The following is a 12,717-nucleotide window of genomic DNA, read 5'->3' as shown; positions in this document are numbered from 1 at the left end:
ATTTTTTATTTCAAAGTTTCTACTAAGCTCTATTTTAAAAATCAGGAATGCTTGGAAATATTAAAATTCATTCAATAAAAATCTGTCTTCCCCCCCCTTGTAGCATGATACTCAGTTTTTATGGGTAAGTTATTCTTCATTGTAAGCCTCTACCTTTGGCCTTTTGAAATACTGTCTTATGTCTGTTTGTTTAGAGTGGTAGCTGTTAAATTTTATGCGATTCTGATTGTGGTGCCTTGGTACTTGAACTTTTTTTTTTCTGGCTCCTTGCCACATTTTTTTCTTTAACCTGGAAGCTCTGGATTTTGCTATGATATTAATTTTGGGGTTTCTTTCAAAAGATGAGCAATGTATGCTTTCTGTTTTCATTTTGCCCTCTTGCTGTAAGCTGCCTGGGCAGTTTTCTTTGATTTTTTTTTTTGAAATACAATATCCAGATCTATTTTGGTCAGGGATTATAGGCACTCTTATGATTCCTAAGTTATTCTCCTTGATCTGTTCTCCAGGTCAGTAGTTTTGGATATGAGATAACTTGCATTTTCTTTTATTTTTAAATCTTTTGACTTTGTTTCAATATTTCTTTTTTCTTAGAATCATTAATTTCTTTTTGATCCATTCTGATTTTTATGAAGATTTTTACTTGAGTAAAATTTTTACCTCTACTGGTAATTTGTTAATTCTCTTTCCAAGTTTTTCCTCCTTAATTCTCCTTTTAAAACATTTTTCCTCTTTAACTCTCGTTTTATTTGTAGCCTAATTTTAAAACTTTGTAAAAAAGCTCCTGCATAATTTCTTCTAGGAATTTTCACTGATCTTGTGGACAAGCTGTGTTTTTCTTTGAGGCTCTGCTTTTAGGTGTTTTGGAGTTATTTTCTTTTGTAAGTTTGTGTCTTGGGCATCCCTGCTATTATAATAGTTCTTTGTCTTTTTTTGTTTATTCATTCTTCCATCAGTCTCTCTGTAGGCAACCTGGTATTGCTGGTTTAGTTGGGAGCTTTGTTCCTAGTCTGCAATCTTGGTCCCATTGGGAGACACCTTCTGTCCACCTTCCCACAGCAGTTCCCAGCAGGATAAAAAATCTTTGATCTCTCCTGCATGACCACAACAAGGGACTATGGGCAATGAAACTATGCTGTTAATCCCTCTGTAAGACCCTAAACTGGTGGCATGGGCTCAGGATTGAGTTTGTAAACAGCTCTGGGTCGCTCCACACTGCTGCCGAAGCTCTGAGCTCTGGTGTGCTGAGTCCCTGCTCTCAATTACTCTTGAGAGAAACCTTGTGCTTATTGATCTGGATTCTGGGTCCTGGGCTACCTGTGATTAGTTCTGGTCATTCCGGTGGTATGGGCCTAGCTCAGAGCTCTAGGCACTGAGTCCAGATTTGTGGTCCACCCAACCATATTTCATATTTTCTATTCTGGTCATTTGTCTGTAGGCTGAATTTTGATCTTGGTAGGAAAAAGTAACCAACTATGGTTTCTCCTTCAATCTCCCAATTGCTATTCTTTATAGAGTATTGTTAGAGTAACTGTGGTAGGAACTATATTTGTAACTTGATCCAAGAAGTGTTATTTGGCTTATGTACTTTATGTGCCCATTTGCTTTTTCTCCTAAAAGTTTGTTGTATTGCTTCTTTGTATTTCACTATCCTGGTTTGGTCAACCCACCCACATTTTCCAGATAGTTAATTCAAACCCAAAGTGGTTTTATGATTTACGTAAAGACATATAGCAAAGCAGGAGTCATCTGACTTCTGATCTAGTTCTTTCTGAGCTTTGGAGGCTCATATGACAGACTGATGGCCACTCTGAGGATAGCCAAATAGAGAGGGGATGTGGAATCGGGTACAAGGGTGGAAGGAAGAAAGGCTGGGTAGTGGGGTTCTCCTCAGAGTCAGAGAGGGGTGGAAGGAGGGTAGGCAGATGTCAATTCCAGTTACTGAACTTATTTGAGTTAAATCTTAGGAACCTTTGGCTTGAGCATTTGGAGAAGGCTTGTGCCTCCAGGAACGATTGACTACTCCCCCAAATCATCTGTCATAGAAACGACAGAAATGCCTGAAATAAAGAAGGTCTCTGAGTGAGTAGACCAACTCCAAACATCTCTAGACTAACAAGAAGGGAGGGCGGGCAGAAAAAAATCACCAAACTTGATATGGCACACAGGTTCCTTTTCCCAAAACCTTTAATTTGATTTGGAGCTGGGCTGAGACATGTGTTCTAATATTTCTGTGTTGAATCCTGGATGAGAAAATAACCTCTACCAAGGTAGAGTGGACACCTTATCTACAATTTATAGTCTTGGTATTGCCTGGGGCACTGAGAAGTTAGTGATTTTTCAAGTTATGCAACTCTGAGAAAGAGAGAATGTGTCAAATAGAGACAGGATTTAAACTTAGGCCTTCTTGGTTCCAGGTCCAGCTCTTTATCCAACACAGGGCACTATCTCACACCAAATGATGTAACCACCTCTAAATCGGCTATATTTGTAACTCAATCCAAGAAGTATTTGGCTTATGCACTTTGTATGTGCATGTTTGCTTTTTGCCCCTACGAGTTTGTCACTTTCGATAATCAAGACTACCAGCACTGGGTATTTAACCATTACATCCTTCTCTGCACAGTATTGATATAAAATATATGGTTCAGACAGTAAGGACTACAGAGGTTTAGATGAGGGAGAGCTCATAGTGGGTTGAATTGGGAGGATTTTGAGGAGGATGGGTGAGCCTTGGAAATGAAGTGGCAAGATCTGAAAAAATGGGATGATGTGGGAAAAGAACCCTCTGGGAAACTTATGGGACATATTTTAAAAGACTACTCTCCTTTTTCAGGCTTTTCTTGCAACCTTAGCCTGGAAAAGGGTAGTAGGAGAAGTTAGGTACTGACCCTGAATCATTTTTACCTTAGCAAAGATGATGACTACACTAAAATCCTGACACAGCAGCGGAAGGATCAGATAAAGCTGATGTCCCTTCTGCACAGCAAGTCTCCAGAGGCCATGGACAAACTAAGGAAATTGGCTGAGGAGAGTATACTGGGGTCTGTCGAAGCTGGTGAAGGGGTAGAGGACTCTTGGATAAAATGGAAGACTTCTGGGATTCTGGTGAGATGGGGGTCTAGGTCTTAGGGTTCTTCAAGAACTCCAATTACTCTTTCAAATCTTCACATGTATCTATGATTGTTTCAGAGAAGCGACATCGTTGGAAAGGCCTATAAACCAAAGGAACGGGTACATGTGCCAGAGACTGAGATAACGCCAGTGAAGTTTATGAAGGAGAAAGAGGTCAGAATCCAGCTAACCCATTACTGGGGGGTGGGGTGGGGTTCTGGGACTGGGGAATGGAGAGAGGAGTTTCTAAGAGTAAAGTAAAAAGAGTATTATTTCTGAATGACCTGGATGCAAGTAAGGTTCTACCACTCATTGACAAGGTTATCTTAGGTAAGTCACCTTCCAAGACTAGAAATAACCTCTAAATTGCATTAGATCTTTCCCCTCTTTCTTGGCAGAACTATATTCAATTATTCAGATGATCAAGGAAGGAGAAATGGGGAAGAGAATGAGAGAGAGAGAGAGAGAGAGAGAGAGAGAGAGACAGAGACAGACAGAGAGAGAGAGGAGAGAGGGAGGGAAAGGGATGAAGTATTGGGAGGAGAGGGAAATTGGGAAAATTAGAGTAAATGAGAGCACAGGGAGAATTCTTTTTATTTGCCCTTGTTAGAGAATTCTGTATACTAATAGCACCAGATGATTGAAACTTATTTCTCTGAACATGCAAACTTTTTAACTTTAGCGAGTTTTGAAGTGACTTTAAGTTTATTAATTTATTTGACAAGTATTTGCTACGTGTCTATGATTTACAGGGCTTTGTACTAGGTGCTGTGAGAAATAGAAAAATTTAGGTAGGATTGGAGACATAAAAATACAATTATTATCCATTCTCAAATCAGAGATTTTAAGTAATGCTGGTAGAGCTTTACACAAAGTTGATCTACTTATGTATTAAAAAAAATGTGTGTACACATGTATGTATATATGTGTATGTATATGTATTCATACATACACATATAAAATGTCAATTTAATGCATGTACTTCTATAAGAACTTCATTGCTATATTGGGACTCTTATCTTGGTTTGGTTTTGGAAAATAAAACTGCAATTCAGGCAACTAATATTGTCCAGGAAATAGATTTAGTTGTAGATGGCCTAAAGATTTTTTAGGGACTATGTAGTTTTATACTGAGGCAAACAGAACTGAGACGTTTTGAAAATGTACCAATTTTAGGGAAAGCAAATCCCAGATATATCTGGACATGCCAGTTATAAAGATGATAAGGTTGAACACAGGAGTGGATGGAATTCTTTAGGAGTTGGGCTGCTTTCATGGATATCTGTTAATTAATGTAGCTGTGTCTTAGACTGCTGTCCTACTTTCTTTTGTGCCAACTGAAGATGCCTGACATTGTGCATTAGTATATAATTCATACATAATTAATTATGTGTCAATTCATTAATGTTAATAAATTAATACAAAATAAAGATAACTCCAATTTCTTTAGACCTTTAAGTCTTAACAAAATGTTTTCCTTACCATAGACCTTTAAGATATTCTTATTTAAAAGATAAAGAATTCAGTCTCAGAGATGTAAAAAAATTAGTGACTATCGGAATCAGGTTTTGGACTTAAACTCAAGTCTTTGGGCAAAATTATGTATGAGACCTGAATGGAATAGTACAGACAAAGTGAAGGTAACATTTGAGTTAGGTTCTAAGGTAGAAATTCTGTAAGTATGGAAGGGTAGATGGATAGGTAAAGTATTTCTTTTTTTTGGAGATAAAAACATTTTTAAATTAAATTTATTTTATTTGAAAAAAAAGAAAAAAAAAGAAAAACAAAACAAAATAAGGCAAAAGAAAAGAGAACATTGTCATATGACCAGCAGAACATCAGGGAGGATTCAAAATATATAATCACAAATTGCCAGAAAATATGATGATAGTAGAAAGTATATGATAATAGAAGAAATTATATTCATAAATGTCCACTTTTTCTTTACTTCCTTGTGAATTGTTCTTTGGTTCTCTGCTGAGTACCTTATTTACTTTATTATTTTACCCCCTTTTTCCCCTTTCACCCCCAAGCAAGCTACAGTTAAGAAAAGATATATTTACATATATACATATACTCATATATACATGTTCACATACACCTCCTCTATACACACACACACACACACACATCTTTTCTATCTCTGCTGACTCTTTAAATTCTGCTCCCTAACTTGCTTTAGTATTATTTAACTTCCCCCCATCCGAGGATCCCTCCTTTGTCGTCTTCCCTCACCATTGCTTCCCGATCTACTCATTTCTTCCCCCTTATTTCTTTATAAATTTTGGAGGGTGCTAAACCTTTCATGGCATATATGTAGTATTACCTATTGAACCCCTTTGCAATATGAATAGGTTTTCATAACTATGAGCCTTCCACCCCCTTCTAGTGACTCTGTCTATTCTTCCTCTGCACATCATTTGTATTACATGATTACTACTTTTACCTTAATTCTGCCAATCTTACTTTTGAACTATCCTGTTGATGTGAATCTTAAACATATACATATATGAAAATATAATTTGTCCATGTTAAACAGTTTGTCCATATTAAATTCCTTAAAACTGATCTTTCATATTGGCTCTTAATGTTAAAATTTCTGTTTGGCTTTGGTTGATAAAAGTCTGGAAAATCTGCAAGTTCATTGAATGTCCACTTTTTCTCATTTAAAATTATAAAAATTTTATATTATATTTTATATAATATATACATATATATTGTATATATTTTTGGCCATAGACTTAGCTCTTTTGATTGTTGGTAGATATGATCCAGGACCTGCAGTCTTTTATAATAGCTGCAGATAAGTTTTATACAATTTTAATTGTAGCTCCTGTGTATTTGAATTTTTTTTTTCCCCTTGTTTCTTGCAAATTTTTCTTTTTGATCTGGGGGTTTCAAAATTTGGCAATAATATTCCTGTGTATTTTCCACAAAGGATTTCTTTGAGATGATTAGTGAATTTTTTTTTTTCTATTTCTACTTTAGACTCATATTCTATCACTTAAGGTCAATTTTCTTGGACTATTTTCTGCATTATTGTGTCAAAGTTCTTTTTTTGGTCACAACTTTCTGGCAGTCCAATTATTCTTATATTTTTTTGATTTGTTCTCCACATTTGTCGCTTCTCTTATGTTTCACATTCTGTTTTATTTTCTCATTCTTTATAATCTGTTTTGTTATTTCTTGGTGTCTCATAGCTTCCCCTTCCTCAATTCTAATTTTAAAAGAATTATTATCATCTTTGAGACTGTACCTCCTTTTCTAATTGGTTAACTTTTTTTTTTCATAATCTTGTTTTTCTTGGATGGTTTTTTATTTATTTTTCTTTAGTTTTTCTTCAATGTTTCTCATTTGATTTTTAAACTTTTTTTGAGTTCTATAAATTCTGCTCAGGGATCCATTTCACATTACTCTTTGGGGGTAGAAGCTTTTTTTTTTTTTTTGCTAAGGTGTCCTCCTCTGAAGATGATTCCTGGTCTTCCCATAATGTTTCAATGATGACATTCTTTCTTCTTTGTCAGTTCATTTTCTTTTAATAAGAGATATTAGTGTAAACATCACTAATTGTGAGGTGGAGGATAGTGCCTCAGGCTTCCCTTCAGTTCTCCCCTCTGACCAGGAATCCCAATCCAAGAGCACCACCCTCCTGCAAGTGCCTGCAGACAGAGAAGCACTTCTGCCCTACTATTTCCGCACTCCCAGGGTGCTGGTTCCTTCTCTTCCTGGGCCCTGTCTCAACAGCATAGCCGGGCCTATGGTTCCCAATCAGCTGAGCTTCCCTAAGTCTTCCGGGACTAAGATCCCAACTCCACAAACAGTGCAGGAGATGAAAGTCTCTGTGCTTCGGGCTGAAGCTCCAACCATATCTATCCAGCCTGAAGAGGTCCCACTTAGTGTTTCTGCAGAGCTAGGTCGGAGGTGTTTGTACTTCAGACAGGTTAATCCCCAGTCCTCCATCTTTCTTCAAATCTTCTTGGTTGTATCTGGAGGACCCCTGTTCTGCCCCAACTCGTCTTGATTTTTCATTAGTCTATGTTAACCCTGAGGTGCAAATTTGTTCTATTTATGAGGGAAATTGGGAGAGCTCGAAATTTACCAACCTATTTTGTCATCTTCCCAGAATCCTCTTAAAGTATTTTTAATCACTTAATTTCAGGTCTAGGGGGTACACATGTAAGTGACATAGTCTTTGCTTACAAGAAGCTGACATTCTAATTTAATTCATAAAGAAAAGCTTAAAAGAAGGGGTGGGTTGGCAGTATGGTATGGAGATGTCTAAAAAATGGTATGGGAATCTGCTTCTGGGGAAAGTAAGACAAAAGACTTACTATGAGAATTCAAAATTCTAGGGGTAGAGCACAGAGAATAAATAATGTGAATATAGGCAAGAGAATTCAGGATGCTTTTTGGGAATAAAGATTAGATCAATTTGGCTAGAATGTATAAAATAAACGTAAAGTTGGGGTAATGTCAAGGTATAAGAGGCTTTGAATGTCAGGCAAAGAATTTGGACTCTATGGGCAATAAGGAGACATTAAAGGTTTTTGAGTAAAGAAAGTAACATGAGTAGAATGAAAGATGTGAAAGATTTTTCTGACAATATAAAAAATGAGTAGGAAAGTGAAGAAAATACCATGTTTGAAGACTCATTACAAGACTATTATAGTAATTCAAGGTAGGCAATAATGAGGGCCTGGACTTCATTTGTGGCAGTAGGAATAGGGAGGAGGGATGGGAGAAATGAGACAGAGGTAGAATCATCAGGATTTATGAATTCATTGGAATTTAGAAGTGAGGGAAAGGGAAGAGTTGAACATAATCTCAATTATGTCGTTTCATTCAAGTCATTTAAAAGGACTTGGTCAATTCCCCTTGTTTCCTGTCCAAATTGATAATTCCTTCTACCTGCACTCCAAATTCTCCCCTTTTTCTCCTTTGAATGATTTTCCTCTTTCTTAGCTCTATAAAACACTTTACTTATCTGTCCTAAGTTGCTCTAGAATGTGACTGATTGGCTGTATGCTCTTAAACAGGCTTATAAAGATTATATAGGTCAAATCTATATCTTAGAAAACAAAATCAGCTATCAGTGAGCATAGCACAATAACTTTGTTTTCAGTTTGGTCCCTATCTTTACTCCACATCCAATGATGGGTATATCTGTCTCCAGAGGTCAAGAGAATTGCCCAACACTGGTCCCTCCTGGACTCTAGGGCTTCTTATGCTAATTCTTTGTCTTTTTCTGTTTTTGTGGCCAGATCTCTCCTTGGGTCTATAAAAGCCTCCCTTGCAAAGACCTGCAGGATTTGACCCGATCCAACATGGCCATCATGAAAACAACTCAAACTCCAAGGAAAAAAAATGTATGGTTAATCACCCAGCACATGATCAAGAACCTTTCTATGGGCAGACAGTCTGTGGATACTTCCACCCAGTCACTGAGCTTCTCTTTCTCCAGTCCACTTTTATCCAAGAATTCCTCATTCACCTCAATATCATCTTTGAAGCTGTCTTCGGTCTCCTCTGTTTCTTCTTTAAAGCAGTCATTGATTTCTTCAGCAACAGCAGTCTCAAAGAAACAGTTACATTCTTCCTTAGTGTCTGCCAAGAAGAAGGCACCTTCAGATTCTAATATATCCATTGCTACCAAATCATCCATGACAATCAATACAGTGTCTTCAGTAAAGTCTTCAACTCTAGTCTTAAAGCCTTTGAAGTCAATCCTTAAAGGGTGACCTGGGCAGGCTACCAGCCCAAGACCTTCTCTCAGTGAGGTGAATATAGGAAATGGATGGACTTTTTACTTTATCAGGACAATTAAAGTGTGGACTTGGTTGCCCCACTCAAACCCCCCATATCCTCTTCCAGAATTATTTCCCTCTCTCACTAAAATCTCTATGCCACTTCTTCAGGAGAGAGAAATAAATTTTGTTTTGGGATTCCTTCATGCTCTCAGATTAAGTTGTATTACTACCCTGGGAGGTGTGGGGAGAGGGGAGGAGTCTTTTTCTCAGAGGGAAGCTTCACAGTCTCTAAGCCCAGTTATCCTATTCATTAATGGGACCATGTTGAGAGTATGTCTGATATGACCATGTACATGGTCTAAGGGCAAAGAATGTAGCTCTGTGATAGAGACTTTAAAAAGTTTACCAGATTTTTTTTTTTTTTGAGAGCTCTGTTCTTCAAGAATATTTTGACACTGGTTTTCTGGCTCTTCTTCAAACAACACATTCTCTCTCTTGGTTCTGGGCGTTTTCTCTGGTTGGTTTCCATTTCTGGAATGTATTCTCTCCCCTGTTCTATTTATCGATATTCCCTGGTTTCCTTTTAAGTCCCAGCTAAAGTTCCATATTTTACTGGAAGCCTTCCCTAGTTTCTTTTAATATGAGTGCTTTCCTTCAGTTAATTATCTCTTATTTATCTTGAACATAATTTGCATATATATATTTGTTTGCATGTTGTCTCCCCCATTAAATTGTAAGCCCCTTGAGGGCAGAGACTGTTTTTTTGCCTCTTTTTCTATTCCCAACATTTAGAACAGTGTTTTGTTTGTAGTAGGAATTTAATAAAATTTATTGATTGAATGAGTGATTGATTAATTTTAAAATATCCAAGGTCTGGTGGTGGGAGGTAGGATGAGGCTATCTTTTAAGGATTGTAGAAGTTCAAGTGAGGGGCAAGCAATGTCAGTATGAGATGGAATGATTGGAGAAAATAACATGGGGGAGAAAAAGCACTGGGTTCAGAGCAAGAAATCCTGGTCTTAGATCATATATCTTGGGCAAATAATTTCTTTAGTTTTGGTTTCAGTTTTGTCATGTGGGCAATTAAGGGAAATGGACTCAGTGATCCAACAGATCTCTCATAACTCACACATGTTCTCTATATGTATGTACTAGATTGGCAAAAGAATAGCCTCAGAGGTGGGGACTGGTGATAGAAGGAAGTTGGTAATTCCTATTCTTTGTTTAATGTTAGTGTGGATAGGGAGGGAGCATATAGATTGATGGCATATGCAGTGTTCTCAGATTTCCTTTTTATTTTTAAATACTAGCTGGAGGTGTGTGGGGGAGATGAGTTTCAACCTAATTTGCTCTATTTGGGGCCTTCCAGGATTTTGCCCAATAGTCTTGTGGAAGGTTGGTTGTGAATTATTTTAAAAGACTTTGAATTTAGAGATCCTAGATTCAGATTCCACTTCTTATACTTCCTGTGTGATCTTGGGCAGGTCTTATTACTTCCCTGGGCTTCTATTTGCTCATCTGTACAGTGGAGTCAACTGGTACACTTGGTCTGATTATGGATCTAGGGGAAGGATGGAGATAATGGTTATGGTTTATAGATACAACTGAGTAATAACATTGGTTGTATGAAGCCTTCCAATTTCCATTCTTAACATATATCTATACACATGTGTGTATATACTTTAGACATTGCATTCAGTTGTGTTCAATTCGTCATGATCCCATTTTGGGTTTTCTTGGCAAAGATAACTGGTTTGCCATTTGTTTTTCTCCAGCTCATTTTTCAGATTTCAGGCAAACTGAGACTTGCCAAGGATCACAAAACTAGTAAGTGTCTGAAGTCAGATGTGAACTCAGGAAGGTGAGTCTGCCTGACTCCAAGTCATAGTGCCACTAGCTATTAATTTATCTTATCCAGCAAACATTGGAGATAATAACAGAGGGAAGATACTAATATTAAAGAGGGTTAGGACACGTAGAAGGTAGGACTTTCGTGAAGACTTGAAAGAAGCCAGGGAAGCCAGGAGATGGAGAAGGGGAGAGAAAGGATCCCAGATAGGAGCTGTCAGCAAAAGTGTTAACTCAGAAGATGGAGTGTCAGGTGAGAAGAATAGCAAAGAAGCCGTTAGATCACAGCACATGACTGTGGCGGGAGGTGGTGGAGAGTAAGAGGGAGCTGGGTTAACAAAGGCTTTGAATACCAAAATCAACAAACAGAACTGGCAGAGACCTCAGCTTACAAAGTCCAGGGTCTCCCGCTGCATCTGGGGACATTGCCAGTTGCCTTAGTCTATGCCTTGACACTGGACACTGATGACTCTGCAAAGTTCTCCTCACTTAAATCTAACTTGCGAATCAGGTGAGTTGCAAGTCAAGTCACGTTGCACTCCTGATGTCTTTGGTGCACTTTGAGAATGAAGGACCACCATCACCATCACCACCAAACAGAGAATTTTATGTTTGATCCTATCAATAGGGGCCACTGGGATTTGTTGAATAGAAGATGTGATCGACGTGTGCTCTTAGAGCACAGCCACGATGGGATGTGATGGAAGTTTGAGGCAGGGAGACCACCTACACAATGCACTTTCTAAAAAAATCCTCTCAAGTGGGTTTTTTGTTTGTTTGTTTTTTAGAGTTGAAAGGGAACTTAGAGATAGTTCAGTTCCCTAATTTTATATAAGAGGAAATTGAGGTTCAGAGAGTTTGTAATGACCACATAGGTAGAAAGTGTCACAGCCAAGGTGTGACCCTTTTGGCTTATCTTTGAAACAATCTTATCCTGGGGCTATTAAGTCTGCAAGGTTATGGTGACCTTGACCTATGCTAAACTTCAAAGAATTGTTTCTCAGCTGATCCTGACTGATTTCTGCAGAAAAAGAGGTGGGGGGGGGGCTACTTAAATGGGAGCCATGAGAACTCAGCTCCCTAATAGTTGACCCAGGACTTTCCTGTGCTATTGTCTAGTTCTCTGCCCATATTCTCACTGATTCTGATCATGAGTTATGGGAATTTGGAGTACGGGTGGATGGTGAGGTATGGGAGATGATGGAGGTGATTGAAAAGAAGAAGATGGGGTTATTTGATTTATTTCAATGAGGAAGTAATATATACTACCGTTATAAGTGCTTTCACATTGTTTCAGGTTATTCACTAACCCTAACAGGAAAGCAGGAAAAAGAATATTTCTAGTTATTTTAATATAAAAGATATAATTTCACTGATACAGGTATTCCCTAACCATGCCTTCAAATCCTGTGAGCCTTTTATCCACATCCTCCTATAAATCTTAGGGGTTCCTTTTCTCATCACCATTGTACTTAAAAGGATTTCCTTCTCTGCCACTCAACATGGGAATATTATTGGGTTGAACTGAATTCATACACTTTATGACCAGCCTACCTTTTTTTTTCCATCTCTAATGTTCTCCATTTAGAGGTGAGGAAATGAATTCCCAGAGGAATGTGATATTTTCATTTAGTGGGTTAATGGAAGAACTGGAACTATAATCCCAGTTCCTTGACTCAGTCCTGTTGGAAGGGAGAGTGGTAGTTTATTCTTAGTTCCAGAACTTGAGAGGTCATCAAGATATGAGAAGAATTCTTTGCTGAAAGTCCTGAGACCCACGTTCTTGGTCTCTAGTTTTCTTCTCCACCTTTCACAAATCTGACTTTGAGATTACTTTTCTGTAAAATAAGAGGATTGAAGCAGATGATTTCTGAGTTTTTTTTCCAGCTCTGATGTGTGACGTGAGAATGTAGGTACACAAACTGATGTGAACAAGCAGATCAGATCTTTCTTACCCTTCTCGATGAATGTTTTACTTCCTAGCTGTTTCCTTGGGAGTGATTCCAGTAAA

The 12,717-nt window shown here is 37.8% G+C and overlaps 1 protein-coding gene across 1 annotated transcript in view; it reads left to right on the top strand.

Moving 5' to 3' along the window:
* The window catches only part of EFCAB8 (EF-hand calcium binding domain 8), a 143,586-nt gene extending 133,896 nt beyond the window's left edge, over positions 1 to 9,690 (top strand). The window contains exons 25-28 of the mRNA XM_031954095.1: positions 1,965 to 2,079; positions 2,910 to 3,105; positions 3,190 to 3,285; positions 8,373 to 9,690. Of these exons, the coding sequence (XP_031809955.1) occupies positions 1,965 to 2,079; positions 2,910 to 3,105; positions 3,190 to 3,285; positions 8,373 to 8,849 (884 nt within the window). The 3' untranslated portion in view covers positions 8,850 to 9,690. The remainder of the gene's footprint in view (positions 1 to 1,964; positions 2,080 to 2,909; positions 3,106 to 3,189; positions 3,286 to 8,372) is intronic.
* Positions 9,691 to 12,717: the final 3,027 nt, after the last annotated feature.

The sequence above is a fragment of the Sarcophilus harrisii genome, chromosome 2 (genome assembly GCF_902635505.1).
Source record: "Sarcophilus harrisii chromosome 2, mSarHar1.11, whole genome shotgun sequence".
NCBI classification, from domain to species: domain Eukaryota; kingdom Metazoa; phylum Chordata; class Mammalia; order Dasyuromorphia; family Dasyuridae; genus Sarcophilus; species Sarcophilus harrisii.
This window is presented reverse-complemented; position numbering and strand designations above follow the sequence as displayed.